A 25,794-nucleotide genomic window follows, 5' to 3' on the forward strand; every position below is an offset into this window, starting at 1 on the left:
CACCTCCGAGGGCAGAGCCCCACTGGGCTGCTCCCCACCCTCTGCTCCCCCCGTCCCGCAGCAGACACCGCTCACAGCCCCAGCAGCACATGTGGGAGGGCCCCGCCAGCCTTCAAAGCTCCATCTGGGGGGGGGAATGGGGCGGGGGGAGACGAAAGGGCCGCTTCCACTCCTGGCCTGAGATGAAAGGAAATGTTTCCCTCCGCGCCTGGAATGAGTTCTGGTGCTTTGGAGCTGAGGCTGAGGCCCATTTCCTGTGCGCCACAGCGAGGAGCTTTCATTTGCACGGGGACTTTGCTGATGGGACGCGGGAGCAGCTGGCTGAGATGTCAGCGTGTGCCCATCCCTGAGCACAGGGGATGCAGCTCTGGGGATGCTCTCTCTCACACTTCCCCCTGTGCCCCCAATTTGCTCAGCCTGAGGCTGACGAAAGCCTTTGTCACCACCCCCAGGGTGACAGCATCCCTTGGGTAAGCTGACAAAGCCACCCTGGGGGCACAGAGAGGGGATGTGGGATCCTGCACGGCCAATGGGGCCAACCTGAGCGCCAGCCTTTCCTCGTTCTGTCAGAGGAAGTTCTATTCTGATTAAAACCCGTTTGATCTCGGAGGAGGAGGGGGTTGGGTGGGGGGTAGGGTTGGGTTTCTCTCCAACTGTTGGGCTTTACTGGGCTAATGCATCAGCTCAAAGCTTCCCAGCAAGATTTAAAGGAGGGAACGGCGGGGGCACAACCTGGAGATGGATTCATTAAAACAAGGGATGCACTGCAGGGAGGGAAGGCATCACCCAGCATCAAACCCGAGCTGAGCAGAGCCTGGGGGCACCACTCGGCCCCCCCAGCCCCGACCAACCTCTCTGCTGCAGTTGATGCCCCTTCCTTCTTCTCCTATCTGTCCTGGGCAGGGAGAACAGATTGCTCCCCTCCCCCTTCAATCAGACCCCAGAGGTGGTGGTCTCCTCCGGATGCCTTCTCCAGACCAACCCCAAAGTCCCCATTTGGGGCCATCCACTGTGACCTTCCAGAAATGCCATCCTTGCAGCTCAGCCGTCCCCACTGCTCCCTGCGGGACTCTCTGCCATCACTGATGGGCTCAGCCAGGTGGGGTTGGGCGGAGGTGGACAAAGCAATGAGAAAATGGTCAGTGTGGGAAGCTGTGGGAGGAAGAACTGCGACGTGGGGTCACACATTGGGGACCAACCCAGGGGATGAGTCCTCCAGCGAGGATTTGTCCTCCATCCTCCCCTTCCCCTCCATCACCTGGAGAGGTGCAGGGATGAAGTCAGAACTGCCCCCCGCCGGGTGGGATCAGAGCTGGCTGAGCCAACGGGAAAACCCTTTGGTGGTGGGCATAAGAAAAAGGGGGGCAAAGGGTAAAAAACGACCTCTGTGAGCTGAGAGTGATTTGGATATCACCCCAAAGCACTCCGTTGGGTGAGGAGGAAGAGGAGTTGATGGGGCTGAAGGTGAAGCACCGCACCCCATCCCAGCAGCCCCCATTGGTAATAAATACCAGGACGGGGTGGAAAATACAACCAATAGAGGAACGGTGGTAAATAAATCGAGAGATTTTATTGCCAGGAGGACGAGGAAGGCAACGAGTGTGACCTGAGGGCTGGGAGGAAATCTGGAAGGGAAAAGCTATCAAAGAAGAGGGGATAATTGGATAGGAGCGGCGCGGAGCTGGCGCACCTTGGGCTCACCCGATAATTGTCTTTGATCAAAAACTGTTCTCCCAACAGAGGCCACGCTGTAGATCTCCTCTGTCTGGACTTCATTAACACTCCTGATGAATTGCTCCGTAGGAACGGATTTGTTACAGCGGAGGGAAATGGGATGGGGTGAAGGGATGCGGTGGAAGAGGGGCCGCCGCCGAGTGGGTGTCCCCATTGGGGTGGTTGGGGACAGCCCCTGTGCCCCCCAGAGACCATCAGGAAGGTGAAAGCAATCTGCTGGCGACGCCACATCACACACTGTGGAGGGAAAGAGGACCTGAATCCCTGACCCGGCTGTGCCAAAAGGTGAGGGCAGCAAGGATGGAATTGGATCCAACGCGGCCGCGGCGCATGGAGACGCGAATCCCCTCCTCTCCATCTTCCTGCCTGGGGAGAATCCGACCTTCGTCTGGGGGCTGCTTTTCAGCTTTGGGACCCAACTCCAACCCGTGTGATTCTTGCTGTAATTATTCCCAGAATGAGCCCCCCCTGCACGGCCTTCAAAGTGCTGAGCTGTGCCAGAGGACCCCAAACCCCAACGCCAACAGTGGGGACCCCCCAGCGGTGCCAGGACCGGTCCGTAACCCCTCAACACAGCACTGCTGCACATCGCTGCTCCCCATCAATCTTATCTCCCCTCAAAGGCTCTTCCCAGATACAACACTTCAACCCAACGGCAATTTTCAGCCTCTTCTTCCTTTCTTTCTTTCTTTTTTTTTTTCTTTAATACTGGGACCATATTGAACCATTTTACTGCCTTGGTTCTTCTCCAAACCTAAAGATGTCCTAAAAATAACCATTCCCAGTTCTGCGTGTGATGTTCAGCCCCCCCTCCCCCCCATAGGACCGTGGCTGCCTCCCAGCTCTGTCTGTGCTTTTCTTATCCCAGCACTAAATGTGCCCCGTTGGGGACTTTTAATCCCACTGCTGACTTTTACCACCACCCCTCTCTGCCTTTTGGCTCTGAGAGCCGCAGGACCACGGATCCCTTTGGCACGGTGGGATTTGGTGCTCAGCTCAGTGCCCCCAAACCTCGTCTGAAGCCTTTCTCTGGTACATAGCCAAGGGAGAGGGTAACCTGCATGGCCCCAATGCACAGAGGCTCAACCTGGGGCTGAACAGCCCATGGAGAGCCATCACCAGTGAGCCATGAAGGTGACGAGCTGAAGAACTTGGCCAGGCTTTGAGTCCTTGGGTCCAGCACCCTAATCTGCATCCAAACCCATCCAAATGTATCCCTATGCCCATCCACCCCATCCAACAGCATCCCCATCCACCCCACCAAACAGCATCCCCATCCACCCCATTCACCATCATCCCCACCCTCATCCACCCCATCAAACCACATCCCCATCCAACCCCATCCAACCCCATCCTCCCCATCAGCCCCACCCCTCCCCGGTGGCATCCAGCTCCCCTTGCTCCGATGGGGATGCTGCGTTATGAGAACGGCATTTGGGGGATTTTCTTTTTTAATTATTCCTTTATTTTTACTCTTACAAGCAACAGCCAGTAAGCAAAGAGCAAATACGTGCTGGGTTGGCTCCCTGCTCGCGGGTCCCGATGTGAGGTTGGGGGGAGCGCTCACAGCACAGCGGGCATCGGGAGCAATTGGCACAGCACGGCACAGCACAGCGGATCTGCAGAGCCCCCTGACCCAACTGCACAGCACCCCGTGCCCTGGAGCATGGACACCCCTAAGGACAACCTCAGAGCCCATGTAGAGGAAAGCCAAGCAGGTTGGATGGACACAGAGCACAGCGGGTGGCATTTCCCTGGGCAGAAGGCGCATCTTCCTCCTCTTCCTCCTCCTCCTCCTCCTCCTCCTCCTCCCAGAGCACCTCTCTGAGGGTCGGATCCTGCAGCTCCAGCAGGGCTGTGGTGCTCAGAGCCTTTGAAACGCCGCTTCCGCCCTCCCCACATCTTGGAAGCAGATTGCTAAAACGCAAAAAATCTGTTGTTTTCGTCAACGTTGCTTTGAACGCCTGCGAGCGCTGCTCGGGCAGAAGGGGGGGATCCCCCCCTGGACCCTCCTCACTCCAGCTGTGAAGGTGCTGAGACCCCAGAGATGGGGATCAGAAGGTGCTGGAGGCCGATGCCCCGTGGGGCTGTGCTTTGTGGCACTCTCTGTGCTGCACCAGAACTCCTCTGCAGCCCCAAAGCACGTGCCAAGCTCAGCAGATGCTGCCCCATTCCTGAAGCGTGGCCAAAGGGCCAATAAATGCAAAGGGCTGCAGCACATCCTGCGAGGTGAAGGGGGGGATGGGGGGGATGGGGGGGGGGATGGAGTGAAACCATCCATCCTTGTTGGGTGGGAAAGGTGGGTGTGCACTGAGGAAGGAGACTCGTGCAGGGTGGTGGGTTTGTGTCTGCCCTTCAGAGCCACACGAAGCTCTGCTCCCCTCCAATCCCAGCGCCCGACGGATGGGTCCAACCTTCGGGTGCTGATGTTTGGTTTAGGGGAGGGGTTGTGTCCCTGCCCCGTAGAGGAGAAGGTTTTCCCTGTCCTGAGAGGGGCAACCAAGGGGGCTCTGCCCTCGTTTTGGTGACATCTGGAGCCAACGAGCTGCAAAACCCATCCCATAGCACAGGGCAGGGTATGGCCCGGGGGACTCTGATCCCGAAATGAGAAGGGACGTCACCTCCCTGCCCTCAGCCCCTGCAGGATGCTTTGGCCACAGACCCACAGAGTGCAGCCATCGGGACCAGAAAGGGCCGTGGGTCACGCGGTGATGCTGTGCCCACGGCTGGGAGCAGCACTGGCACTGCCTGGTGGGTAAAACGACCCCAGTGGGCACCAACGTCCCCGAGCGTCCCTCCGGCTGGCCCTGCCGTACCCCCAGCCCTACAGGGGATGGGGCCCCAGAGGGTCTCCAGCACTGTCACCATCTGTCAGCCCCATCACATCATCGCATCCCCATCGCTGGAGAGAACAAAACCAGCTGGGATTTCCGTGAGAGCAAAGTGGAAGCGGTGCCAGGAGGGACCTCTCAGCGCACAGCAGCTCCCAGCTCCTGAAATAAAGCCCTCCTGGTGCATCCCACCACCCCATCGAGGACCTCTGCAGCCTTCAGCTTGCAGGAGGGTGGGTCTGTCAGGTGGGAGACGGCTCAGGGTGGGCTTGGCTGGGACGTGCTGGTGCTGAAGGACCCCGCTGTTGGGGGGGGGCACCCAGTTCGGTCCCTCCCTGATGCGCCCTCCGCTCACCCCATGGCAGCTCGCTGCTGCCCCCCGCCGGCCGCTGCCCACCCTGCACCCATGGGTGCCGGCCCTCCTGCTTCATCAGGTTGGGAGAACACGATCCCTTCCCTTTCCCTTTCCCTTTCCCTTTCCCTTTCCCTTTCCCTTTCCCTTTCCCTTTCCCTTTCCCTTCCCCTTGCCCTTTCCCTTTTTCCCTTTCCCTTCCCCTTTCCCTTCCCTTCCCCTTTCCTTTTCCCTTCCCCTTTCCCTTTCCCCTTCCTTTTCCCTTTCCCCTTCCCCTTATCCTTCCCCTCCCCTCCCTTCCCTTCCCCTTATCCTTCCCCTCCCCTCCCCTCCCCTCTTTTCCCTTCCCTTCCCTTCCCTTCCCTTCCCTTCCCTTCCCTTCCCTTCCCTTCCCTTCCCTTCCCTTCCCTTCCCTTCCCTTCCCTTCCCTTCCCTTCCCTTCCCTTCCCTTCCCTTCCCTTCCCTTCCCTTCCCTTCCCTTCCCTTCCCTTCCCTTCCCTTCCCTTCCCTTCCCTTCCCTTCCCTTCCCTTCCCTTCCCTTCCCTTCCCTTCCCCTTCCCCTTCCCCTTCCCCTTCCCCTTCCATCCCAAAGCCCAGAAGGAAATCTGCTGCACCCAGAGGTAGGCAGAGGTTTGGGAATCTCCACTATGGGTGCAGGAATTCTCCACTCCTCGCTATCCTGGGGGGCTTTTCAGACCATACCCACCACTCCCCTCCCTTCCTAGACTGGCACTGAGCTCTCCCAGCAGCCAAATACCCCTGAAATCCCTCAAAGAGTCTTCAGAGGCTCCGTCTTCTCAATGGCTTAACCCCAAACCCTCTGAGACTGCAAGAGGGCTGATGGAGGCCGGGGCTGTCGGACAGCAAAACCCAAACCTGGGAGTCCCAGAAAGGAAAAACACTCAGCATCTCTGCATGGGACGACGGTGAGGTCATTTATCACAGGAGGTGAATGCTGCCTCCCCCTACTGCGGCCCCACATCGCCCCCAAAGCACTGAGGGTGTCATACAACCAACCCCAGTCCTTCCCCCATAGCGATGCTCCTTCCACTCTGGCACCGAGGGAGGGAGATGGGATTTAATAACTTCATGGAGCAGTGACTGACAGGCACTGGTTTGGTGAGAAAGAGACTGTATTTCTGCTCTTGCTGTGGCATCACATAGGAGTTACAGTGTGGTTTAGTACAAGGAGATGCTGGGATACACACAAATGAGCTCTGCTGTGAATTACCATCCCGCTGCAGGACCAGGTCTTACACCGAGCGTGCAACCAAAGCACAAACAATGTAAAAATATATTATATATTATCATACACCATCTTTTAAAAAGCTGAGACGCGAGTAGAAAGTCCGGAGCTAAAAGATGCCAGGGAGAAAAGTGGGGTCAGGCTCAGTGAGCTGCCTGTGGGCGAATCTACCATCACAAAAATAAAGTTTAAAATCCTCCGGGGGGAAAAAGCCGATGGGGGTTTTGGGTCTGTGCCCCTGCTGTGATTTCAGTCGGTGATGGGAAGGGACCATCAGCAGTTTCCAGAGCTGGGAACAGCACCCAGGCAGCAAACCAAGGTGTGAGGTGGGTTAGGACAACCTATGGAAAAGCACTTGCAGACTCCACAGTGGGTGGCACAGCTGTGGGTAGGGATCACCACTGCACCTCCTGCCAGTGCTGCCAGCAGGAAGGGAGGGCGTCGTATTTAAAAGCCTGAGCCTTAAAGCTCCTTAAGTGTGTTCCACACACGTGGACTTCGTCTGGCTTTAGTGATGTTTGGCTTTAGTGACTCCCAGCTGCCCCCCTGGCAGAGCTGCCTGCTGCTCTGCTGTGCACACTGAGCCAAAGATGTTCCTTGATCTCAGCTGGGCCAGCTGTCCCACACTGCAGAAAATCCTGGAAGATGTGGGGTGCTGGGGGTACCCAGGGGCTCCCTTCCCTTTCTCTCCATGGGGCAGAGCAGTGCAAGGAGCTGGCTTGCACACAGCAGGGCTCTTTGCTACACACACCTGAAGCGAGCTGGCAGCTCCCTCCCTCGGGGGCTGCATCCTCAAGGCATTAACCCACAGCCCCCCACCCTGGGGGCTTCCGACCCACACGAACCCCAAGGACCTCAGGGCAACGGGGGCGTGGATGCAGGCCTGCTGCCTGTGAGCAGATGGAGCCTTTCAGCTCCCTGCCAGACACAGGGAAGTGACAGAAGGAACAGATTGACAGCGTTAGCCAAACTTTAAATGGTTGAGTAAAAGCAATTAGGAAAAACCCCTACTGCAGACAGACAAACCAAGCAGCACTGGGTGGCTTCCTTCCCTGCCTCCTGCATGCTTCTTGCACGTACCACTGGGGGGCAGCTCAGACATCCAGCACCTTCAGACAGGAGCAAAGTCCCAGCGTCAGAAGTCACTGAGGATACTGATGTCTGCAAACTCATTCCTGTACCGGTAGGCGTAGAGGCTGAGCAGGAAGGCCCATTTCAAGGAGATGAAGCTCCAGACACACGACAGGTAGTAGCTTCTGGGATCAGTCAGGGCTGGGAGAGAAAAAGGGACTTATTTCCAAATCCTATTTATCCCTCACACAGTCCGAATCCACCTCAGCCCCAAACAAAAGCACACGCAACAACACGGCCCTCAAACCCCCCCCAAAACCCACCCAGCCTTTCATCTGTTGCCCAGCAGGTACTGGGAGTCGTTACACGAGCTCTCCTGTGACAGCATTACATTCACAGCAGGAAGCTTCATATGCTGACTAAGCTCATTTTCACCCTGCTGATATGCAGTGAGGTTTCCAAACCCTCACCCACCTGCTTTACGAGTGCTGAAGAAGCAGCGTTTAAGAGCACTCCCCTTATTTGTCATACATGTTAAGTACATTTCTGGTTTCTACAGGAGATCAAACTGGAAGACGTGGGCTGCATGACGAGGTCTGACAACGCAGATGTGCAATACAGGAAGATGGGCACTGCCCCAATGCAGTGGGGCCCATCAGAGAACAGAACTGCCCTCGTGCCATCAGTGCAGAGCAGCAGGAGACTGAAATGCAATGGCATTCCTGCAGCCCCTCCCCGGAAGCCCCCAACACCTCCCAGCTCTGCTCTCTGCTCCTCCAGACCCAAACTCAGCGCTCCCAGCACTGCTGGCAGCTCCAACCCGCTGGCTCCTGCAGCCCAAGTACTCACACTGATGCTGGGTGATGGCCAGGACGAGGAATGTGCAGAATCCCACCACGGAGAGAGCTGAGAAGAGGATCCCGATGAAGAGGAAGAACCTCAGCCCTTTTAACCAGGTCCTCCAGTAATCCTGCACATACATCACATGCGTGATTAGGGCCCAGAGCGCCAGAACACCTGCTTGACCAGACAGCAAGGGCAGTCAGTACAGCACGCAGCACACTGCAGCACCGAGGCCATGAACAAACACAGCAGGACCACCTCCACCTCACACTGCCACAGATCCCCCCCCCAACGCTTCGAGTGACCCCGAGATAACAGCTCCCATTGCTGCTGTGCTCCGGGAGCCCCACAGGAAGGAGACTTTGAGGTGGGGATGGAGCAGCGTGGCTGTTCCCTGCCCCCCAGCCCCACCAAGCAGCCCTCCTCCTGGCACCGGTGACACCCATTGACACCCATGCCACCGCTCTGCCCCATCAGCTGCTGCCAGCACGCCCCATTTGCTGCACAGCCCTTGGTTTGCAGGACAAACACTTCCCAGGCACTGAAGGCAAAGGGTTGCCACAAGGTGAGGACCACAACTGCTGATGTGAGGAAACACATGGCCCGGTTTTAATGGGCAAGTTTAACTCGGGGGGCAGCCGACCACCACCAGCCTCACCGCTCGCTCCATCACTATCTGTGCTTTCGGGTAGCTGAGCAGAAATCTCTGCTTTTCCAAGCCGTACTCAAGTGCTCTGACAGACAGCAGCTGCTTTAAATGCGTGACCCAATTCTTCCACACATGAGCTCCCAGGAAAAAGAAACCCAAACCCACAAGGCTGACGTTAAATCGGACCTATTTTCAAACGACGGGGACGTTTGTGATGGGGTTTCTGGAAGTGAAGGGGTGCAGATTGCAGCTCCCAGCTGCTATCAGTGTGCGTCCGGCTCCCACTTGGGGCAAAGCTCTCTCATCCAGTGTTTAAAGTGGATTAAATCCAGCTCGGCACTTCTGGGTCTGGATTACACAACCAGAGCCATAGCTGAGCACGCAGAGTCAGCTCTTGTTTATTTATGGATGAAAAGATCAGTCAAAGAGCAGCAAAAGGCACTTCCTGGGCTTGGGTGTCCTTTCCATCACCACATTTCGTTGTCAGAAGGGAAGAAATAGGAGATGAAAAGCCGAGCAGAGGAAGAAGACACTTCAGGCCCCTCCAGCCCTCAGATCTGGGCTGTGTGCTGCTCCCCAGCACAGCATTTCCCTCTGCTGAAGTCACAGCAGTGCGAGCAAACCTCACATCACTGCCTTGGAGCCACAGCACCGACGTGGAGCACCTCCAGAACGGAGTGCCTCCATCTGGCACTGCTGCCATCCGAACCTCCACTGCTGCTTTGTAGCCCTCCTTCATTTCCACGTCCCGTGTTAAGGAACAGCAGAGGGATGAGAAACCAACAGGACAACAGCGCTGCTCCAATCCCAGCCTGCAGAACACACCTCCTGCTGTCTGTCACTGGATACGGTCACGACACGCAGAGCTTCTCCAGGCTTCAAAGAGTGCTTTGTGGCACAGAGCAAAACAACAGTGGGGAGGATGGCAGCTGAGCGGCGCTGCCAGCAGCAGCACTCTGTTGGGTTTGCTTTGCAGCCCATTGCTTGCAGCCTTTCTGATCTCTAACGAAGCTGAACCTACACAAAGGCAGCTCTGAGCACGGAAACCTGGAGGTGGTTTTTGTCTTTTTGGGGTCCTGGATGAGCCATAGAAAACCCAACAGGCAGGCAGGTGGCTTGGGGAGATAAAGGCCAACCTGCAGAAGATAAAACCCGTGACAGCGAAAGCAAAAGCTTCAGCTCCTCCTGGTAGCCCTCAGCTTTGCAATGCCTTGAAGCTGCTGATGGGAAGGGAGCTCTGGCTTTGCAGTTGGCAAAACGAGCAGCTTCCCTGCAGGCTTTCAGATGAGTCAGCAGAATTCAGCTGAACTGCTGAGTCAGTGCTCCGAAAGCAGTGCAGTAAGAAGAGGCAGTAAGAAGAGGCAGCACGTGAGCTGTCAGCAGGCCTGAGCCCGGCCCAACGCCTGACACAGCCCTGGGAAGGAAGCTCAGCTGATCCCCCAGCCCCACAGCAAGCACTTTCCTGAAGAAGAGAAGCCTTGCTGACAGCATCACGGCATGCAGAGCTGGGTCATGAGGCCCTTAAGAACAGGGAATCCTTTCACCCAGAGCTCAGCCAGCAAAAAGCCCATCACCACGTGAAACGGAGGGGAAGGAGACTCATTCAGCTCCAGCCATGTGATGCCCGCCTGTCCCCTGTGCTCCAGGGGGACTCAGATCCTTCAGTGAAGCAATGGAGCTGGCAGAGCACGAGCTGTCTTTCCTTCCCCCCCACCTCCTCCCCTCTATTTTCTTCTCCAAAATGGCAGAAAAGTGTTCCAAAAAGGTAAATGAGCACACAGAGATGTCTGAATCAGCATCTGCACCGGCACAGGGAGAGGCGGGCAGGAGGAAAGAGAGCTGGGCTCTGCTTTGGGAAAGCCCCAGAGCAAAAAGCCTGCGTGTTTAACCCAACCTGTAGCATTACAGCTCACTCCTTCAGCTGTGCCACTTCAGAAAGCGCCTCTCTGAATGCTTTTTGCTGGAATAGGAAATCAAAGCTTGGTCATTTGAGGCGTGCAACATTTGGCCTGCAGCGCATTCAGCTTCTCCTGCTCACCTCGATCTCCCCCACATCTGCTCCTCCTCCAGACCTGCACCTCTGCTCTCCAGCAGAACTGCACTCTGCATTCATGCAGAGGGAAAAGCAGCACCTGCAGCCGTGGAGAAGCAGTGCTGCTCACCAGCTCCCATTGCAGCACCAGCTGGAAATAACATCAGAAGCTCTGCAGCCTTTCAGAGCAGTGCTGGTCTGGGTGGATTCGCCCCACGCTCCGTGTCTGCAATGAGAGCTGCTGAATAAAACACAATGGAGGGATTTCCGACGTGGAACAAACAGTGAAGGGTAACAGAATGAGAAACTCATTGCTCAGAGCACACAAAGCTCCAGGAAAAGGAAATGGTCCAACAACCACCGGTACATCTGAGACAACGGGGACGGGTGGTTGTTTGCTTTACTGGTGGTTAGCAGGAGTTCTGACAATGCTTTTAATTGGTACTTCAAATCCAGGAGTGCACCTGCAGTGCACTTGGAAGGAGTTTAAAGCAGCTCTAAAAAGGCAAATTCGCAGCTGGACCGACCCCAGCCTGCAGCCCGGCCCAGGACAATGCTGACGTGCATCAACACTGCATATATACAGACTGGGAGGAGCAGACCTTCAGAGCAGCCCTGCAGAGAAGGACCTGAGGGTCCCGGTGGGTGAAACACTGACCATGAGGCAGCTGTGTGCTCTTACAGCTCGGAAAGCAAATGGGATCCTGGGCTCCATCAGCAGAGGGGTGGCCAGAAGGGACAGGGAGGGGATTGGCCCTCTCTCCTCTGCCCTCGTGAGGCCACATCTGCAGTACTGTGTCCAGGTCTGGGGCCTCCAATACAAGAAAGACAGGGAGCTGTTGGAGAGGGTCCAGAGGAGGCCATGAAGATGCTCAGAGGGCTGCAGCACCTCTCCTACAAAGACAGGCTGAGGGAGCTGGGCTTGTTCAGCCTGGAGAAGAGAAGGCTGCGGGGTGACCTCATTGCAGCCTTCCAGGACCTACAGGGAGCCTCCAAACAGGAGGGGAGGCAACTCTTTGAGCAGGGAGATAACAGCAGGACGAGGGGGAACGGTTTTAAGTTGAAGGAGGGCAGATTGAGGTTGGATGCCAGGGGGAAGTTCTTTACTATGAGAGTGGGGAGGTGCTGAACAGCTGCCCAGAGAGGCTGCGGATGCCCCGTCCATCCCTGGAGGTGTTGAAGGCCGGGTTGGATGGGGCCCTGGGCAGCCTGGGCTGGTCTGAAATGGGGAGGTTGGTGGCCCTGCCTGTAGTGGGGGGTTGGAGCTTCGTGATCCTTGAAGTCCCTTCCAACCCAACCATCCCGTGATCCTACAAAGAGGCTTCCCCACTGCTGCTGGTGAGGCAAGCAGTGCTGCTGGCAGTGAGCAGCAGTGCAGCTGCTGCCCTGAGCTCAGAGCACGCTGCAGCCTGCCAGGACGCCGTGTACAGCACGGATGGGTGTTGTGGATCCCAGGGACAAAACAACAACGGCGTGAGGCCAAGGAGAAGCATGTGCACACACAGGGGAGCTGCTCTGCAGCCAGCCTTCCTCTTCCTGGGGCTCGAAACACGCGCTGGCGGCGGCAGCTGACGGCAAAGGACGAGAAAAACAAGCAAAGGAAAACAAAAACAAAACAAAGCACACATTAAAGAGTGCCTGAATGGCCCTGGAAAACATGAAGCCTATGGTGAGCAATGGGAACGCCTGCAGTGCTCGCAGAGCCCTCTGTCACTTTGCATCTGCACAGACCTCCTTTGTGCGCTCAGTGTGAGCAGCACCCACCCCAAAAGGAGCCCATGCTTCACCACCACGCGTTCCTTCTGTCCTTTCTGTGCTGGGAAAGCTTTGCCTCCTCTGCTTGGTTCCCAGAAAGGGTGAAATGTTTCTTCCCGGGGTCCCAGCCAAGCGAGTGCAGCGTCAGAGGTTAAAAATGGGTTTTCCCTGCCCGGCTCTTCTGCCAAAATAGCTGAGGATCAACAGTGAAATATTTTAGGCCAGCAGCTCTCAAAGGAGAGGAGTCTATGGAGTATCTGAGTGCCAACTGGCTTTCATTTGGCCAACCCTCCCCACGGGCATGTGCTTTACGATTTATTTCTGTCTGGAGGAAAGCAGACGGCGCTGCATGGGCACACGGTGTGAAAAAGGGCATTTCAGACGAAGCCAACATCACATTTTCCAGCCCTTCAGCAGCACCTGGAGGGACCCAGCTCTCCCCTCAGCACCCAGCACAACCCAGGGCTTCCCCGTGCTCCCCTCAGCGTGCTGCCCTCCATTTAAGGTGAAGGAACAGAAGAACCACGAGGCAGAACTCAACAACGTGCAGCACTCTGTGTACGAATCCCACCACCTGACCACGCTCTGCTCCACAACTGCAGTGCTTTCTGTACATGCATCCTCCTTGCATCCGCTTTGCTATCTGCTCCACATTGCATTCTCAAAGCACAAGCTCTCTGCTTGGCCAGAAATAACCGAGCAGCTTGGAAACAGCCCATAAAGCCTCCTTGAGGGGCTCAGAATGGAACAGCAGAGCACTGAGACGGCCAGCATGAACTCTGGGATCACTCTCCAGGTCCTGAGATTGCTCTGCGAAGATCGAGGAGCTGATGTTACTCAGTGCTGTGTGTGGAAGGGGTGGGGGGTTGTTGTTTATTATGAAAGGCAACCGGAAAGACTGGAAAGGTGGCTGCTCAGCATCTTAAATTGCGTGCTGCTGGCTTCACAGCAGAGAGGTAATTGAACTTAAATGGAAAGATTAAAGCAGAGAAGACAGTAAGGAAGAAGGGGAGCATGCAGAGACATCCCAGAAAAGAACACCCCCAATGAACCAACAGCACGTCAGGAAAACTTTCTGCAGCCTGCAAGCACACAGAAAGAGAAAACAAGCACAGAAGAGAACCAGGAAGACAGTTGAAACCAGAGGAGTGTGTCTGAGTAGAGTCATGGCAAAGGTTGGTAGGCAAAGTCTCAGCTTAATGAGAACTACAGCAATTAGGAACTTCTGCAAAGCTGCCAATCACAACAGCATGGAGCCATCTTCTCCCCCCCACATACATAATAGTGAGACCGGAGCTCACACCACAGTGCTCAGATCTGAGCAACAGCAGAAAAGGGCCCAAAAGCAAAGGTGTGTTTGGAAGGAGTGGGCCCACAGAGGGCAGCAGGCACAGCTCCAGCACTGCTCTCTGCTCTCCCCACACCAGTGCTTGAGCTGTGCCCCACAGATGGGCGAGAGGCCGCCATCCCACCTGCACTGCCCTGCACAGCATGCAGGGCACCAAGCAGTGCCTGCAGTGAACTCTGCTATGTCTACACTGCAGGAAGTTTCAGCAGCTCACCCACTTCCTTTCCTGCCATCCTCTGCCAGCACAAACACATCTAAGTCAATGCACGGCGATCAAAAGGTGCACCAGAAGCAACCCAAGTGGACTCCATGCTCACCTAAGTGCCCATCATGCCCAACCACAACGTGCACCACCTCCCACACACCGTGACTCTTCCTCAGAGCAATCTTACTTCAGCTTCAGATGGAAAGAAGAATGAAACACAGGCCTTCCTTTTTGTAAAGTTTGCTCCTCCGCAACCACACGGCTGCCCACTTTGCTCTGCTGTGCAGTGAGTGGGACTGCTGTGATGGTGAGCAGGGAGCTGAGGGCACAGCTGGACTTCAAAGGTGTCAAAGGTCCTTTCCATGCATGCGTGGTTGCTCCCATTCCTTCCTGGCCCCTGCCTTGCTGGTGAGACAGAATGCTGCACAAGAACAGGGAGTGGGAACGTAAAGCTGAAATCTCACTGCAATCATCTGGGGAGAATTCCACCTCCTGAAACACCAGGAGGCAAAACGTGATGCAGAAGGGCAGGAAAAAGCAGCCAAGAACGTAAGAGGAAAGGAACCTCCTCAAACAGCTTTGTCATAACAGCAGAACACACTGAGAGCCTTTCTGACTTTCCTTAATGTGTTTCTCAGGCTTTGAGATCCCACTGAGACTCCCTATGGACATTTCACAGACGTCTGAGTGTACACAGAGTGCAAACTAGCAGATGACCACTTGCTTTTTATCTCACTTTTTGCTTACCTTGACCCAGCATTACCTTAACTAGCTTGAATTACCCGGTAACTAATCAGCACACAAACCTCCTCCTCCCAGCAGATAATAATCTAAGTGACTCCAGCACCACCAGCACAGGATGCTTTCTCTCTCTGCTTTCTCACCAGCTTCTTTCTAGAACACAGCCTCCAGAAATCCCTCTGTGAACACAAAGACAGTGTGTACAAGCAGCGTAGAACATTACTTATTTCCCTGTGCATTGCCTGGGCCCTACAACACTCCAGCCTTCCCTACACCACCGAGTAAAGCACGATAAGCACATTGGGATCACTCAGCTTAACTCCAATTCCAGCTGGAATTAAAGCTTTTTTGGAAGAAGGGGGTGAAGAAGCTGAGAGAACTGAATGGCAAATGCAGAACAACTGCATGCACTGCAGCCAACCGGGCAGCAGGAGGCATCCTGAGACGCACAGGGCAGAGCTGGCACTGCTCATCACAAAGTTTCACTTCACTTTGTGCTCTTCCTCCAGGTGCTCACTTGCATTCAGCCCCATAAGAGTCCTGAGCTGCTCAGCTAACAAAGTGAGGCAGGACTACGATCTCCTCCAACCCAATCACTAACGAAGATCTGTTTTGGGCCACCAAATCTCTGTGGTTTCAGTGTGCACCTTACAGCTTGAGCCCTGTATGACAAGCAGCTCACATGCCTGTGTCAGAGCACCTGCCCAGATGTTCCCCGTGGGTACAAACCTCACGAGGATGGCACTTTCCTTTTCCTCCCCTGAAAATACGGAGCACGCGTGAACGCTGCTTTCCAGACCTGAATTTCCCTAGCAAAGCCAACGTTAAGCCTGCAGTAAAATCCACCTCTGGTTAACAAAGCTGGCTGGCACTTGGGGCTCACCCCACACACACGCAGACAGCGTGACCCCTGGCATTCCCAGCTGCAAGCACAGCCTGAACACTGCAACCCCAAAGTGGCCAAAGCCACTCCCTCAATAGCATGAGAAGCTGTGGAGAGCACCCAAAACACCACCGTGCGCCCCAAAACCCACCTGTCCCCATCCCCCCATCCCACCTACAGCTCTACCCTGCAGCCTCGCTCTCCCCAAGCCACCAGCCCCAGCTTTGCCCCCCTTTCCCATTCAGATTTAAGGCAAACACCCCCCCCTTCGCCCCCCACTGTGCCCCCCAGCACTGGGGGGAGCAGAGATGTGCAGGGCAGGAGTTTACCCAAGGCGTTTTGGGGGTGCTCCAAGGCCTGTGGGCAATGGGGGGGGGGGCACAAAGCCAGGCCTGGGGGATGCTGCCAGCTCCCAGCTCTGGGTTCACCTCAAGGGGGTTCACATGGGGGGGGGGGGGGTCACCTCAGGAGGTGGGTTCACGTCGGGGGGGGGGGCGGGTCACCTCAGAGGAGGATCACCTCAGGGGGAGTTCACCTCGGGGGGGGTCACCTCAAGGGAGGTTACCTCAGAGTGGGTCACCTCAGGGGGGAATCACCTCGGGGGGGGGGGGTCACCTGACACAGTCCACCCCGGCCACCCCCCCAGCCGCCATCCCAGCGTACCCGAGAGCCCCCCGGCTGCGGCCGTGGCGGGCTGGCGGAATGCGGGCGCCAGGCTCCAGGTGAAGAAGGCCGAGAAGCCCATAAGGGCTCCGGCGGCCGCGTAGGCCAAGCGCAGAGCGAGCGCACGGCTCACCGCCATCGGAGCGCTGCGCCGCCGCCACCGCCCGAGGCCCCGCCCACCGATCCGACAGGCCCCGCCCACCGGCACGCCCATTGGTCCGCCTATTGTACCGCCCCCCCCTCCCCCCCCCTGCTGCGCGCCCCCTTGCGGCCCGGAGGACTGAAGGGGTGGATTGGGAACGTGGGGGCGTGGGGTACACGTGGGGGGTGTAGGGGTCGCAGGGGGCGTAGGGAGCGTGGGGTCACGGAGGGCATAGAGGACGTGGGGGACGTGGAGGATGGAGGGAGATGAGGGGACGTGGGGGTCGTGGAACATGAGGGGGTATAGGAGATGTGGCAGAGGGCTTGAGGGCACTGGGGGGGTGTAGGGACATGGGGGATGTGGGGACCTGAGGGGGAGATTGGGGTCACAGGGGGTGATGGGGAGATGGGGGGGTGTAGGGGACAAAGGGGACATGGGGCCATGGGGACGTGAAGGGAATATGAGGGTTACAGGGGGCACAGTGGGGGTTGTGGAGACACGGGAGTGCGGGGGGCAGAGGGGACAATGGGGGATAGGGGGATGTGAGGACGTGAGGGAGATATGGGAACAGGGGATGTGCAGGGTGCTGGGACGTGGGGGTGTGTAGGGGACATGGAGGGGTCGGGGACACAGGGGACACTGGGACAGAAAGACGGACATGGGGGCTGTGAGGGTGTGGGGGCACAGGGAATATGGCAGCTGTGGGGATATGGGGTCGTGGGGGGACGTGGGACAAAGGGGATGTGGGGACATGGGAGGAAACGGGAGGCAAGGGGATGCAGGGAGATGTCCCTATGGGGCCACGTGTGGCTGAGGGACACGATGACACCGGGGGGGGTTGGGGACAATGGGGAGGTGACAGCGGGAGGGGACACACGGGTACGGCCCTGCGCTGCTCAATCCTATCCCCGAGCTGCGTGCGGGCTGCAGGCAGAGCGGTCCCTGCTCTAGGTGGCAGCAGCCCCTTTCCCTTCTGTGCTGAGACACCCAAACGTCACCTCCCCTTCCCTGCACCCCTCCAAGGAGCACTACCCGGAGTGGGGTTTCTCCATCGATGCAATGGGAACCCCTCCGAACCCTTCCATCCCTCTGCCTTTGTCCTCCCCCTATGGCTGTTGCCCCCAAAGTGTCCCCAGGGGGGTCAGAAAAGCCGTTCTCCTCTTGGGGTCGGACAAATCCCATTCCCTCAGCCCTTCTTTTTGCACCCAAAGCATCTTCTGCTGCCGCTGCTCACAGTGAGAGGTCCTCTTGGGGTGGCATCCCATCCCCAGGCATGTCACCACACCACACAGCTTGGTGTCGCCCAGAAATGGCTGAGGGTGCACTGATCCCACTGTCAAGAGTCGATGATGAAGACATTAAGGGTGGTCGGCCCCATTATACCCACCCTGAGGGACACCACCGTCACCAACCTCCATCCACTGACCCATTGGTCACACCACGCTCTGGGTATGACCTTGGTCCACCCATCGAACCCATATCTTTGCTATTTAGCCCTTGGTCCACCCATCGAACCCATATCCTTCCCATTCAGAGCACTGGGGGGCTGTCCCACTTCCCACGTCATTGATGGAGATATTGAACGGTGTCAGTCCCAGCACTGACCCCCGAGGGCCACCACTGTCACTTATCTCCATCCGGACCTCCCCGTCCTCCCTATAGAGGTTCAGTGGGGCTGATGGATGTGGTTGAGCTTTTGGCTCCATCAGGGCACCAGAAAGCACAGCAGACATTGATGAAGCGTGGCCAACACGTGAAGCCTTAACGAATTCTTGGCTGAAGAGCTGGAAAAGTGGGGACTCTGAGAAATGAGACCTGTGGTGCACGGACAGCCCCACACCTACTCGGGGTCAGCAGCGCTGAGCTCCATCCCAATGCCCAGGGATGGGTGCAGCCCTTGGGGGACGTGAAGCAAAGCCTTGGGATGGAGCAGCAGAGATCTGCCTGACGTGCTGTGGATGTGGTGGATGTGACGGCTTTGGGGTGTCCTTTTTCACTCAGAAAGCCCTGAAAGCTGCACAAAAAAAAAAAAAAGAAACAACCCCACCTTTTCTGGCACCTTCTCCAGCAGTCACAGGAATTCAGGTGCTGCCTGCGTGCACCTGGAACAGCAAGGAGTGGTGTCAGCAAATGCCAGGCAGCCATCCCTGTGTCAGAACAGATAAGATCAGCTCCACCGCCGTTCCCTCTGACTGCTCACACACGTCTGGTGTGCAAATGATCCAGCGGGGACCATTTCCACATCCTCACCCCAAAGGCACCTGGGGGAGGAAGCAAAGAGACGTCGCAGAACCCCATCAGAATGTGCAGGATCCCATCAGGGATGGGAACGTCTGCTGCTCGTGAGCGAGCAACGTTGAACCGGGTCGTCGTGTAGATGGGTCTGGGAGGCCTTGGGTTGTTTCCATAGGAAACAGTGGGACGGTGACTCACATAAGTGCTGAGCACACTGCCTCGGAGGGGGACACGTGGATAACGTGGCCTTGAGGACTCAGAGCACGTTGGCTTCTGCAGAAACCCATTGCCATGCGATAACCACCCACCGGGAGAGCATCGGGAGGCAGAAGTGCACATGCAGGGCGTCACCTTACACCTACAAGTGATGGAGAGCCCAAAGGGAGGGGGCTGGATTCTGGGCAGTGGGATTTCATGGGGGTCCTGAGGTGGGAAAGCAGACAACGCTTAGCAGCAGGGCAGGAAAATGTGGTTTCATGCCTGAGACAGCAGCAGATCCAAAACAAAGATAAGGAAGCTTTGCATGAGGACGGGAGTGGGGCTGGGTGTTCATCCAGCTGCCTCCAGCACGAAGCGGGGAAAGCGTGGAGCTCACTGCCAAAGCTGAAGGCTTCAAAGGGATCCACCAGGACGGGTGCGTGGCTGAAAGGTGTGGGTCCGAGATCTGATGCACGGCAGGACTCAGGAGCAGAACCACCGCACAGAATTAGCTTTCTACCCAGGGAAGGAGGGAACAACGTGTGTCCCTTTGATGGGGATGAGATGATGCTGTCTGTGATCTGCATCCCATAGAGGCTGACATCACTGCTGCATGCAGCCGTGCGTGTCCGGGCAGCGGTGGGAGGCATTGGGCACTGCAGGCTGTGAGTCACCTCATCCCCAGGCAAAGATCTCCGCCAGCTCAGGGGAACTGAGCCCAAGGAGAGATCTCACCCTGATCCCCTGCCAGAACCACGAAGGCAGGGCTGGGTGCTGGCATGAGCTGCACCCCCATGCTGGAGGAGTCTGCTTCGGGTCGGTGCTTTTTGAGTGCTTTGCAGTCAAAAAATGTGCTGATCCTCACGGAAAGGCAGCGCTGCTGCAAACAGCACCCCTAAGCAAATGGGGTCCGAGAACCATCCCCTAAGCAAACAGGATCCAAGCACCATCCACGGAGCAACAAACCCCCAATCTCCTGTTAATGGCAGCTGAGTGTGCACCCCGTGATCCCCCTTCCTTGCCCGGATGTATTAAGGCCGATGCAACCACTGCACAAGTGCTGCATCCATTGGGATGCTCAGTGGGAGATGTGTCTCCTGCTGTCCCCATTCAGCATCACCTTGGTCCACAGCTCTGTCTGTCCTGACACAAGAGGGCCATGTGGCTTACAGGTGGGCTTGGCTTTTTTGGGCCTTTTTGGGTTAGGACCTTTTTGGGATAGGAGCCACCAAATGGAGGAGAGAGGTGTGGGGAGGAATGACCTTTCCCATCTCAGGATGTGAGATGAGTTTGGAGCATCCTCAGCCCAGCAGAAGAGAAAGCAGCCACCAAAACATCGGAAGCGAGAGCAGCCTTGCGATTAGGACAATTAGAGGCTGCTGGGATTTGCATAGGCTAATTAAAGATTCACTGAGCAGACACAACGAGACTGAGCCTGAGCAGCCGCCCCGTGCTCAGCATTTCCCTGTGGCCGCCCTGGGTCACGTTTCAGGGCATGATTCACATCCCACACGTAGGAGATCTCTGCTCTCACGGGGTGCGATAGGAGCTGAGTCCTGTGGGCTCATCACACAGGTGATGGATGGGAGCAGCCGGGGGTTTAGGGCCCAATTTAGGGCAGAACTTCTCATTTTGAGCAAGGAGAGCAGCCTGTGATGCCAACACAGATATTCCTCACGTTTGGCATTGGGTGTACTTCTCAAGCCAATGACCTCAACTCTTTAACCCAATGAACCCATGTCCTCAACCCAACAAATTCAACAAACCCAACTTCTTAACCCAACAAACCCAACTTCTCAACCCCAAAACCCCAACTTTTCAACCCCAAAACCCCGACTTCTCAACCCAACAAACTCAATTCCTCAACCCAGTGAACCCAACTCCTCAATCCAACAAACCCAACTTCTCAGCCCAATGAATCCAACTTCTCAACCCCAAAACCCCAACTTCTCAGCCCAACAAACCCAATTCCTCAACCCAATGAACCCAACTTCTTAAACCAAAAAACCCGACTTCTCAACCCAAAAACCTCAACTTCTTAACCCAGCAAACCCAATTCCTCAACCCAATGAACCCAACTCCTCAGCCCAACAAACTCAACTTCTTAGCTCAACTTCTCAACCCCAAAACCTCAACTTCTCAACCCAAAAACCTCAACTTCTCAACCCAACAAACCCAATTCCTCAACCCAATGATCCTAACTTCTCAACCCAACAAACCCAACTTCTCAACCCCCAAACCCCAACTTATCAACCCCAAAACTCCAGCTTCTCAGCCCAACGATCCCAACCTCTCAATTCAACTCAACCCAGTGGTGTTTTTCCACCTGTTGTCACAAAATGGGTTTCCCCACTCATTGCCAATACCCATAGCAACAATTAGCCCTGGAACAACCCTCGATGGGATTATTTTTCCAGCCATCTGAGCACTGCTCCTTGCTGAGCTTTGGACCTTGGACCTTTTCCCTACCACCAGGTTGCAAGGCTGAGGTCACCGCAACAGCTGGAGCTTGGCAGCATTGCCTTCCTCCTCCTCCCCATATGCCAGACAGGGAAAGCTGCACAGGGGCTGAATCCAGGAGCAAAAGGAGGAAAACCCATCGGGATGAGGGCAGCCCCGCTGGTCTGCAGAGCTGGATGTTCTCCCACTCACCTCTTGAGGGTTTGCTTTTATGTGTAACCTATTGCAGAGGAATGTAAAAGTTTCAGCTGCGCGAACGGCCGGGAGAAAACGATTTCAACCCCATGAATATTGGAGCACAAACACGGAAGAAGGAAAAGTGAAGGGAATGAGGAGGTCCCGGCCCTTCCTGGTGTAGGGAGGGGTTCCCGAGGCTTCCTTAAAGCAGCCCGTTGGGAAAACCATTGTTTTCCCTTCTCCTCCCACAAAGCTCATGGCAGAGCCCGGTGCTGCAGACTCAGTCCTCCCAAAGCTGCCCCAATGGGGATCCCAAGAGGGATGCAGGGTGCACAGTTTGGCTTCCAGGACTCAGCATCCCCATATTGTGGTGCTAAGGATGCTGCAGCCCTTCGTGTCAAACCAACCCCATGGCTGCAGCCCTCATGCAGGCTGTGTTCTTTCTGCTGTTTCTTCTCATTTGCTTTTTCAGAGCGAAAGCTCCCCGCTCTCATCCACCCATAACGGTGGGGGTTTGGGGGTATTTTGGCTGGGAAGGAAAGCAAGGACCACTGTTTCCTGGTGGGTCGTAAGAAGCCCATGCTGGGTTCAGATCCACACGTTTGCATGTCTATGGAGATGCAAATCTGGGCATCGCCTTACAGGAAGAATCAGGAGAAGCAAACTGGATATGGAAATGCTGGGCAAGACCCGTCACGCTCCCCAAGCAGTAATTAAGGAGCACCAATTGCCTTCGGGATCCTTCCCCAAGCAGCAGCATCCCTGCAGTGATCCCAAAGCATCAGGAAGGCTCCATGACCGTAAGCAAAGGGCTGTGAGGAATCCCTATGAGAAAGGGATACCAATAGATGGTTTCCTCCCAGCAAAAAGGCATAGCTTGTGTTAATTCATGGGCAGTGCTTCGTTCTGCACCAATTAGGAAGCAAAATGCTGATTAAATTACAAATCATGCAGGCTAAATCCGGAGGTTATTTAACGCCAGGTGTTGCAATGAGGCGCTCACAGAACTGCATTGGGATAATAATGGCAATAAGAATGGATGTGATATCGCTCCGAGTAACGGTGGTGTAAATTAGGAGAGGCTGTGCTGGTAAAAAGGAGCAATATATGGTTTGAGGACAAGAAATACATAAAGCACCAATGCTGAGGAATAAAGCAGCGTGCTCAGAGCGCTGTAATTTAGAGCCATTTCCCTCACAATCATATTTCCAACACCAATTTGTTACCCTGTTAAGCCAAAGAGGTGATAAATGCTGAAGTCTCTTTGACAGCCACATGCCAGCAGGCATCCCCAGCCCTGATACAAAGAGCTGAGCTGCTTCTTGTTCAGCTTCTTCCATGCAAACACACCAGAAGATCCTGAAACCATCCCTAAATGGAGAAGGCAATGAGAAGTGGGTGTAGATTTGGATAACAGAGGTGGTGCTTTGCTGCACTGTGCATCACCCTCAGCACTGCACCACCCCTGGGGTATCTCCACGCTCTGGAAATCTGTGCTTGCAGGGTGAGCAAGAGCTGGAGCAAATCTGGAGCATGCATGTGAGTGGAGCAGGGCAGAGGTTTGCACACTGCAAGCAGCAGCAGTTGGTTTTTCATCCAAGGGAAATAAAACCTCCCAAGCACAGCCTTTGGGACACTGCCACCACCACATCCCTGCTCTGCATGCTCGGCCTGGAGGATGGTGCAGAGGGATGGAGCATGCAGGGGGATGCAGGATGCATGCAGGTGCTGAGGGATGCAGGATGCATGTGGTGCAGGTGGGCTCTGCAAATCAAACCCAGGGCTGAAGGGATGCAGGATGCAGAGGGATGCAAGATGCATGCAGTGCAGTTGGGATCTGCAAATCGAACCCAGAGATGAAGGGATGCAGGATGCACGTGGCGCAAAGAGATGCAGGATGCAGAGGGATGAAGGATGCATGCAATGCAGTCAGGCTCTGCAAATCCAGGATGCAACCCCTGGGACCCACAGCCTGGTGCTCTGTGGGAAAGGGCAGCCCTGGAGCTATAAGGAGCAGCAGCCTGATGTGCCACCAGCACTGCGCAGCACTGCTTTTCCCACAGAGCACCAGGAGCAGCTCACTGCATTCCTGAGATGCTATTTTATCCCCAGCATGATTAATGAAAGAGCCCGTGGATGGAGGGGCTCAGTGGTGGCCTTGTTTATATTGCAGGAGCGAGAAGTTTGTGCCCTGAACTGCCCATAAAAGCAGACTTTGCTGTTGCTTTTTTGCACGCGTGCTTTCCTTTCTTTTGCCACGAAACCATCCCTGAAACACAGAGCAAAAAAACCCTTTGGGAGGCGGATTGCCCCCATCCCACACTGCTGCTGTGCTGAGATCCGAGTGGGACCCAACCCACGGCCATCCCTCTGCAAACCACCCCGATCCCAGGAAAGGCACATTGCCACGGGGCCGGGCCCGCCTGCTGCAGGAGATTAATTATTATTCAAGTGCTGATAAGGCAAGCAAGTTAAATCCAGCGATAAAGGCTTAGATAAAGCGGAGCTGCTCTGTTTGCATTTTATGGCAGGCAGGAGCTGAGTGCTCGCTGCTCACCGGGCTCTGGCAGCTGCTGCAGCCTTTGGGGATGTGTGACCCTACGCTGGCAGCAGTGGGGTTGCAATGTTCTGACATCCCTGCGCTCGATTTGCAGCTGGATAAGCAAATGCTGGATGCACGCGGGGCTGCTGGGTGCACAGTGCTGGGGTTCTGTGCTTTGGGCAGTGCTGGTCACTGCTGCTCCGTAGAGGCCATCAGGTTGGTGGCACCCCCAGAGCTCTGCTGTATCCGTGTCACCGTGTCCTGCAAGGATGCAGCAGGGGCAGCATTGCTGCAGGATGCTCTCATTCCCCAGCCTGGAGCATCTCTTAGTGGTCCAGCGAAGGTGGGACAGTGGGGTGCAGGGTGTTGGGAGCCGACCTGAGCACAGTTTGCCCTCATTCCTGGAGGTGCTGCACCCCCAGGGGGGCAGACAGAGCCACCAACCAGCACAGCTGGGACAGCCACAGTTTCAAGAGGTTCCTGGAGCCATTCCCAGGAATGAGGGATGGGAGGGAGGGAGGAGAGCAGCAGGGAGAGCTCCTCAATGCTGCTGGTGAGGCAGCCCAGGGCCGTGGCTGTGGGGAGGTGGGATGAGCCGCAGGAAGAGGGAGAGGTCAGTGGAGGGGTGAGGCTTCTCCCGAAGGCTCCTGGCCTTCCTCACGCCTCTTCCTCCTTCCCCACACACACTTAATTCTCTCTAATCTGCACGGGGACATGCCTGCATAGCACAGGGACCTCTGGTTCACGTCAGCAAGGACCCAGGGGCCGGTCAGAGGTGAGCAGATCCTCCTTGTGCAGAGCACAGAGCAGTACAGAGCCTTCCATCGGGCTGGGGAACCTTCCAAAGGTTCCTCCCTGCAGCAGCTGTGCCAGCATCCTCCCTGCATGCAGCACTGGGGCCGATTCCTGGCTGTGAGCAGCAGCCTTTCCACTACAGCATCAGCTCCGTGAGAGCGGGAGCAGCTCCGAATCGATCCCAGCTGCCAGTGGTCAAAAAGCAGTCGAGCAAAAGGGAGGTTTGTAGCCAGAGCGTGCAGTGTGTGGATGGGGGGATGCACACGTGGATGGGGGGATGTATATATGGATGAGGAGATGCACATGTGGATGGGGAGATGTATATATGGATGAGGAGATGCACACGTGAATGGGGAGATGCATACATGGTTGGGGAGATGCACACAAGGACATGGACATGTGGATGGGGAGATGCATACATGGATGGGGAGATGCATACATGGATGGGGAGATGTATATATGGATGGAGAGATGCATATATGGATGGGGAGATGCATACATGGATGGGGAGATGCACATGAGGAGATGGACACATGGATGGGGAGATGCACACATGGAGGCAGAGATGCACACGAGGAGATGCACATGTAGATGGGGAGATGCATATATGGATGAGGAGATGCATACATAGATGGGGAGCTGCACACATGGATGGAGAGATGCCCACAAAGCACCACCACTGCTGCAGTCTGTGCCCACGGTGTGGGGCAGGAAATGTTGCACCTGGGAAAGGTGGGCATGGTTCCTGCTGCAAAGGAAGGGAGGACTTTTGGGGGGTAGGGGAGCTCAGTGGGGGTCGGGAGGAGCTGCACCTCCAGGCACAGCCCGTGTTCAGGCCGCCACGTGGGGTGGGAAGGCAGAGATGCAGACGACCCAGCGCTCAGATGAAGAG

The 25,794-nt window shown here is 56.0% G+C and overlaps 1 protein-coding gene across 4 annotated transcripts; it reads right to left on the minus strand.

The window, feature by feature from the left end:
• Positions 1 to 3,176: 3,176 nt before the first annotated feature.
• SLC48A1 (solute carrier family 48 member 1) lies at positions 3,177 to 16,542 on the minus strand. 4 transcript variants are annotated; one of them, XR_006932287.1, is made up of 4 exons: positions 16,354 to 16,542; positions 8,084 to 8,251; positions 7,244 to 7,435; positions 3,177 to 3,651 (listed from the first exon to the last, which is right to left on the minus strand). XR_006932287.1 is itself a non-coding variant. In NM_001031403.3 (3 exons), exons 1-3 carry the CDS (start codon positions 16,490 to 16,492, stop codon positions 7,299 to 7,301), a joined length of 444 nt encoding a protein of 147 aa, NP_001026574.1. In that variant the 5' UTR covers positions 16,493 to 16,542; the 3' UTR covers positions 6,033 to 7,298. The 4 variants fall into 4 exon arrangements, 2 of the variants coding, with proteins under 2 accessions (NP_001026574.1, XP_015155733.1); XR_006932286.1 differs by having other exon boundaries at positions 8,084 to 8,254; NM_001031403.3 differs by lacking the exon at positions 3,177 to 3,651 and having other exon boundaries at positions 6,033 to 7,435.
• Between the last annotated feature and the right edge of the window lie 9,252 nt (positions 16,543 to 25,794).

Source organism: Gallus gallus, chromosome 34 (genome assembly GCF_016699485.2).
Source record: "Gallus gallus isolate bGalGal1 chromosome 34, bGalGal1.mat.broiler.GRCg7b, whole genome shotgun sequence".
Taxonomy (NCBI): domain Eukaryota; kingdom Metazoa; phylum Chordata; class Aves; order Galliformes; family Phasianidae; genus Gallus; species Gallus gallus.

Excerpts from the sequence above, each read along its gene's own strand:
- SLC48A1 (XM_015300247.4), bottom strand. The coding sequence starts at position 16,492 with ATGGCGGTGAGCCGTGCGCTCGCTCTGCGCTTGGCCTACGCGGCCGCC. Across the intron at positions 8,255-16,353 it reads CGCAGCCGGGGGGCTCTCGG|CAGGTGTTCTGGCGCTCTGG; the intron begins GTACGCTGGGAT and ends TGTCTGGTCAAG. Across the intron at positions 7,436-8,083 it reads GGCCATCACCCAGCATCAGT|CCCTGACTGATCCCAGAAGC; the intron begins GTGAGTACTTGG and ends TTTCTCTCCCAG.